Source organism: Paralichthys olivaceus, chromosome 14 (genome assembly GCF_024713975.1).
Source record: "Paralichthys olivaceus isolate ysfri-2021 chromosome 14, ASM2471397v2, whole genome shotgun sequence".
NCBI lineage: Eukaryota > Metazoa > Chordata > Actinopteri > Pleuronectiformes > Paralichthyidae > Paralichthys > Paralichthys olivaceus.
Genome location: NC_091106.1, coordinates 4486395 through 4493936, shown reverse-complemented (window position 1 = coordinate 4493936; position 7542 = coordinate 4486395). Strand labels below are relative to the sequence as shown.

General features: G+C 41.4%; 1 protein-coding gene across 13 annotated transcripts in view; it reads left to right on the top strand.

Annotated features, from left to right (window-relative positions):
• The first annotated feature begins 1105 nt into the window (after positions 1 to 1105).
• The window catches only part of LOC109635311 (stromal membrane-associated protein 1-like), a 94728-nt gene continuing 88291 nt past the window's right edge, over positions 1106 to 7542 (top strand). For all 13 annotated transcript variants that reach the window (XM_069538307.1, XM_020096479.2, XM_069538306.1 and 10 more), the window contains exon 1: positions 1106 to 1410. In XM_069538307.1, coding sequence (XP_069394408.1) covers positions 1293 to 1410 — 118 coding nt within the window. In that variant the 5' untranslated portion in view covers positions 1106 to 1292. The remainder of the gene's footprint in view (positions 1411 to 7542) is intronic.

The window sequence follows — 7542 nt, the reverse complement described above, 5'->3', positions numbered from 1 at the left end:
TTGAAAAAAATCCCATTTAACAGGAAGGAACATCGAGAACCATGCAGACTCAATGTAGGAGAGAGAGAGAGTGAGAGAGAGAGATAGAGAGAGAGAGAGAGAGAGAACGGGAAATGGAAACTGTCTCATTGAAGCTCTTTCAGACTGGTTGTAATTACTTAATAATCTTAGATGTTGTTGAGGAATTTTTGGGCAGCCTCACACATGTATATGCCACTATATATTATGTATATAATGTATATTACATTACAGTAGAATAGTGCCAGTCTAATTCCACAGATACTCCCTTCTCTCTCTAAGCAGTACACAAGGTCAGGTTACAGATAAAGGACCAACCCACAGTGCATTGTAGTGTCTACACTTAGGGACTTTCATATCTAACTCAGATGCTCCAGACAGAGAAGCACCAACTTCAACTCTCACCAACTTCAACTCTTTTGCTTATTACACCAGTGTCCAATAGGATGCAAACACCTGTAACATAGAGAGGGACAGCAGTTCTAGCCTTTCATTGATGTGCTGGTAGAATGGGTGATGCAAGCAGAGGAAGATATACTGGGATGCTGTGGGAGACATCTTGAGACTTGGGGGTGACAATGGCTCATGTTACTCTGTCAGCGTTTGTATATTGTTCCACCTTCTGGTCTCCTTGATGTCTACATTAAAATATTCTGCATAACACATGAGCTGCTGCCTGAGTTCTCCTTTCACCAGCTTCCAGAAAACTTCTATAACAGATGTCATAATGATGTAATACATCCATATTATCATGAGTTATAAAAGCATGCTCAGACGGCAGTGGGCTGTCAAATGTGTCAAGTTACACTTCTTACAATTTGCACCATGTGGCTGGTGAGACTGAGGGAAGAGTTAAGGGGACGGTGATGTTGATGGAGAAGTAATGTAGGGGAAGAATCATGCTTATGATTGCAACAATGATGTAGCCCCTTTGTTTTTATGGGATACAAAAATAGAATTTGACTGATTGCACTGGAATTATTTTACTTTAACACATTTGATATATTTTGGAAATAAACACACACACACACACACACACACACACACACACTGAATCTCATTGTGATTCGTGTGCACACGTAAAAATTCCGACAGCCGTGAAGGCAGCAGGATGCTGCTGATGGACCCATGTTAGCTTGCTGCAGGACTCAGGCTGATCTGGATCCAGACTCCTCAGAGCGGATGTCTCAGCGTCTCTAACACTCTCAGGTCTCCGCTGTGGTGTTGAATCGTCGTCTCCACACACACAGGACTCACCGACAGACTGTGGAGACATGACGACCCGGTCAGAGAGAGAAAAAGCTCAGAAACTCAACGAGCAGCATCAGGCCATCCTGTCGACACTGCTGAGAGAGGATGACAACAAGTACTGTGCAGACTGCGAAGCTAAAGGTAAAGACGCTTGTTCCTCTTTCTGCTCTGAAGACATGCACGGAGGAGGCAACTTGGCTAATGGCTGAAGAGCTAAAGCTAGCGGCTTATTACAGCGTTATTCTGATGGGAGGCACTTTTCTGTGCAGCTCTGCCCCCCCCCCCCCCCCGTCGGCCCGCTCGTTTCACAGTCAAGTGCATGATCATCATTCACTTGATGGTTTTAATCTCGTGTGATCGTCCTGCTCGATGCAGACGTGTGACAAGTTGGCGCTCGTCCAGTCAGAAATAACATGAGAATGAAAAACGTTGAGCGACATTTGTGGAAGCAGCGACAAGAGTGCGCCGCTTCCGTTCAGCGCTTTCAAAATACACGTCGTTGAGCGTGGGTCATTTTTGATAGTAATAATACAAAGCGAAAAGGAAAACTATACAAACAAAGATGTTTTCTTATATCGATATTGTAAGATGAGAGAACCATAGGTTTTCTCATTGAAGGACCTCCCAACAAGATAGAAAATATGTATGTGTCACTTGGAATAATTTCACTATTATTACACTGATATTATCAACACTAGAGAAATATCTTCTATCTATTTTCGCCATGTAAACGCAGAATATCCAGATATTACGACCATTTTAGGGGATTCATCTTAACATCTATTAGCAGTGAAGGTCCTCTTTAAAAAAAAAAATAAGATGACTTGTAGTTCCGGTCTCGTATTGGATGGCTGCGTCCAACTTGACAGTATCGATGTCGTGTCCTTGGCTGGATTATTTATGAGCGGAAAACGTACGTGTCCTGTGAAGGCAACATCAAATGAGAGCTGAACTTTACTGTGGTCACTGGATCACAAACACATCACTTATACTGTCGCACCTGCAGCCAACGCCTCACAGCTGCCCTCGTGTGGAGCAGCCGCCCACCAGACTCCATTCAAAAATGTGAAAGTTTAATTTCTCCCTGCACAGAGTCTTCATTACAGCTTGGTAGAATAGGGTTCATAACACTCAAGGTGCCACTCCTCAATTCGGCATACGTGAAAGTAAATCATAACATCACCGTTGTAGAATAAGATGCACATTTAAAATGTGCACGTCTTTTTTTAAATAAATGCCAGGATTAGTCCAGGAGAGTTTTATTAATGAAATTATATCATGCACAATCGATGCAGCAACATAGCCACTGGGTCGTGCTTGTTGGTAAACGTGCAAATCGAAGCGTGTGTTTGTGGATGAGTCTGGAATTCCCCGACTTTTGCCTGGAGTTTGAACGTGTCGGGGGTACCTATGACAGAGATTAGACGCCTCCTGCGTCATCACTCCGTACAGGACCTCCCTCACACAGGGATGCTGTTTGGATCAGTCACCTCCTGCAGCTCAGGCTCCAGCTTTCAATCGAAGTCTATATCTTCCTCTAAATACACGTCATGATTGTATCCTGCCAACCTCAACCTAGATTATCTCGTTTTTTCTTGCATTACATCCACAGTAACCAACCTATCAAAGCAAGTACATTTTTATCATAGTGAAAGTATTTATTAACGACAATGCTCAAATAAAAAATTAGTACATAAAAAAAATTATTACTTTTTACTTATCCTTCAATTGACTTGCAGCCTAACTCACCAGAATGAGTGTATGTAATGCAATTGTTTTTGTTTGCTAAAGAATACATGGCTGCTCTGTAAATCACTTTATGTGAAATCTCCTTCGAGGACAAACTGTTTAGTGGTTGAATTTGTGAATCACATCCTTGCATTGTAATTTCAAAACCACACGTCACCTTTGGTAGAAATCTGTCAGCTTTGGCAGCTAACACGACCTATTCTAATGAGAGACAGCAGCTGGTAGCAGAGACCATACACAAAGTCACCTCCACAGGTGATGAGAAATGATGTGTGCTTGTCCAACACGCACTGCAGGACACTGGGTATTTGCCAAATGTGCTACATCAATGCAGTGACTCATATAGCTGCAGTGTGAAGGGGCAGAGCTTCACTCCTGAGAAACATTTCTTGATGAAGACACAGGATAATGAAAAGAGACTCTGGAGTGAGACTTTTTCCTCCATCACCATTTCACACACTGATCTCTGACCTGACAAACTTATGTGATAAACCCTGTGATAATGATCACTCATTACTTCTTAGAAAGGCTGTCGTCTTTAACAACCTTTTTATGTTGATCAGTTTTGGGTTGTTTACTGGCCCCTGCTTGTTTGCACATCTCACTGACGATATAGTTTTGAAACTCATCAATAATGAACTGGTAATATGCAGATGGAGACCTTACTTTACAGCAGCCAATCAGATCTTGCATGAATCCGTGAGGCCAGTGTTCTGTCATAGGCTGAGCAGATGGTCTCACTGAGCTGGACCACACAGCATAAGAGCTTCAAACTCTTCACAGCAGCTCACCTTCTCTTTCCTGTCCTCCTTCCTCTCTGAGCACGCGTCATGTCGTGCATCCTAGCCTAACAATCGACCAAACGAACATTCACAGGGCTAAGGGCAGTGATAACATTTGTTTACAGATAACCAATCAACTGTTACCTGCAACATATTGATCATTGTGTTAAAGTCCCTGAAGAAGCCACTGTCTGAGTGACTGAGTCTGAAAACCATTTACCACAGCCTTGGACATTTTTTGTACTAATATAATAATAATAATATATGATACTACATTGTTTTTGATATATTTGGGTGTTTTTTGTGTTTATGTTGACTAGAAAACATGCAATCTCCACACAGGTATACACTGTTTGTATCTGAAATACACAAGTAGCTAATTCAAGACATATATCCAGTGTGACAACAAGGTAAGCACTCATGCTAACCACCTAGGAATTATGTGTGAAGTGAACACTACCAAGTGTGCATGAATGCTGCATTACTCTTTAATGCCACTAACCACATGCTGTCTGCCTATGAACTCTACATTATAAGTTAGCTCTCTGTCTCCTGCTGGTGTTTGGTGCTGCAGCTTCATGTTGCCGTCAGTCAAACACACTGGTTGGCAGAGGAGAAAACTTGGTTTTCATGAGCTGCAGTTTGTATTTTGTTCACAATGTTCTGCAACGCATATTTTAATGCCTGTATTTATATTATGTATTAATCTATTGTCCAAGTGTCTGCCAATGTTTGTGTTGAATTAGCTGTATATTTAAATGTAGCACAAGTGCTTGACTTGGCTGCGGTTCAACAGAAACCTGGCTTTCCTTTGTTGCTGGAATTAGGTTGACGTGGACAGATCCTAATGTAAATGTCTGAACAGAGCCTGTCACTCATTTTCTCTTGCATTTCCCATTTCTTTCCCTGCCCCCCTTCTGGTTTCTGCTTTGGCTACATAGTGTCCCCACTTTGAACTTCCTACAGAAATGTCTGTGCCTATAAATGTAGTAGCTACCACAGGTTCTCTTTCATGATTAGAGGGTGAGGGTGAGATGAGGGGTATTCAGCTGCAACATGCAACTTCTCCACTAGATTTCATTAGATTCTACACGCTGAACCTTTAAGTCTGTGTGGATTCGTGTAAGCCTTATTTATAACACACATTTCTCCAAATGTATGGAGTTATGATCTCTGCAGGATTTTGTATGGGCATTTAATTACATTTTGTTATGTAAAGCATCCAAACTTTGTATTTATTTATTAGAATATAAAAAAATATTTTGCATTGGTTATGGTATGGTGTTGGTGGAAGGGAGGAATAGTAAAAAAATACTATGGAAAGAGAATCATTTTCTTGTTGTTAATGTATACTTTTGTACGCCTTACTTTCCCCCTTCCTTTAAAAAAAAATAAAGTACACATAAAAAAGATCATGTTGAATATTTTCTTGCAGTTTCCAAGCCCAAGAGCTACTTTGTGAGCAATATATCATTATTATATCAAATTGCAATTTGAAAGAATCCAATATTTTAACCCAGCCACAATTTTAATATAACCTCGATAATAATGGATAATAATAATTAATTATTGAGGCTCTGAACACCAACACAGATGTTTACAAGACCTATTGAGGTTGAACCAGCTCCACCTCACTATGTGTGTTGCGTTTGAATTAAATTGAATTGATTAGATGTCTGTACGAATTTGTCCCAATTTGACTTTTCAGAAAAGTAACAGCTTTGGTACGCTCTGCACTGAGAAGTCTGATCAGGTCACATGAGTGTGTGTGTGTGGATGATGACTGTTTGGGCCTTTGATGAGCTGTCAGGCTGATCTTGTTGCAGTCAGTCCTGTTAGTGAGATCTGTCATTAGTCTTATATTTCTTTAACATTGTCAGATACATCCTACCAGCAAGTCAACAGTCTCTTCATAGCAAAGTGGAAGACATGGGTAGATGTTACCAATAATTTATCATCACACATCAACTTAATACTGTCGATCTTATCTTATATATTATCTTTTGACTGCATTTTTCACTGTTCTCTGATATTTGTTCTCCAAGATCATACTTAAAGGGATAGTTCACCCCAAAATGAAAATTCACTCATTATCTACTCACCACTGTGCCGATGGAGGGGTGGGTGAAGTGTTTGAGTCCACAAAACACTTCTGGAGTTTCAGGGATAAACAGCGCTACAGCCAAATCCAATAATACCACTGAAGTAAATGGTGACTGATTCTTCAAAAAGAAAACAACATACTGCTCCTGTGGTGTGATCCAAGTGTCCATCCACCCTGGCATTCAAATAACCTCCATGCGTGTACGTGGCTCCAGACGAGGATATCAGAGGAATTTTCATTTTTGTGAACCTTTAAAGCAACACTAAGCAACTTGTTTAACCACAAAACAGCAGCTTTACAAGTTTGATGGTTCACTGACTTGGAGTAAGGAGAATGGAGATGCTTTCATTCCCACCCTTCACCCAGAACGTCTGTTCTTATGTGTAACTTTGGTGAGCAGGTGTGTTCTCCTGTGAGAAGTGTGTAACACTGAACTGTAAGTCAGTTAAAAAGGGTTAAAAGATGTTAGAACCCAGTGATTATCTCTGATATTCAGCCAGGAAACTTTTAAATATGACAAAGTCTCAACAAAGTTTGGTGTATTAGCTACAGAGACCTCTCCTCTGGTTCAGAAAGCCAGGGATCATGGGTAATATCCACAGTTCAGTTGTATTCTACAGTCAACTCAACACAAGCATAGTTTTCCTTTTTGAGAACCACTTCATTGCTCAAACACAGAGCCCAATAGAATTTATCACCATGTGTGGCTGCAGAGGGCGCTATTACTCCGGACAAGTTACATAGTGTAGCGTTAATTACTATGATATATTTATTAGTTTTTGGATTAGAACATGTTTTTTAATGGACAATCAGAGATAATATGGGTTATAATGTTTTTGCCATGAAAATACTTCCCCTTGTTTCACTGCAACGATAAATACATATTGAACATCTGTTCAGTCAGTGGACCTTGAGTTAAATTTGTCACTTTGGGAAGTTGTCTCCCTCAGAGTATGAACATGGCTGTCTCCTCTGGATTCACTGCAAACACACCACAGTCTGTGTGTTAGCCTTTATTGATTTTTTCAAGCAAGCACTCACTCCATGGCTGATTGTCTACTGGGCTGTGATTTGATTGATCAGTTTGTTTTAGGGTTTGGCATGACCAAACATTATGTGTCCTTAAACTCCACACCGCCTGCTGCTGTCAGTGTGCCTGCAGGGTGTGGCTGGCCCGCCGTGACCACTGCAGTGTGGTGACTCACCTTAGTCCCAGCTGTAATTCCACCCTCACGCTCGTCTCCTGTCTCCTCACACTGCCCTACATTTTCTGCGTGTGTGTGAGAGAGAAAGATTGAGTCCTTATCGATTGCAATTCTACTCTACTGTCCTCCCTGGCATCTCAGTCCATCCACTACTTAAGAGTCCAGACTATAATTTTCACCTCTGGTTTGAACACAGTCCTTTCAACAATGTGACTCAAACTCTTCACAGAACACACACACACACACACACACACACACACACACACACACACACACACACACACACACACACACACACACACACACACACACACACACACACACACACACACAGAATGTCAGTGTTATGATTTTGTGGCAGGGGGTGCTCTGAGCTGGCACATGCTCTCCTCTGTGCTGGCACAGCAGATCTTGGCCTGCAGGCCACTCAGAG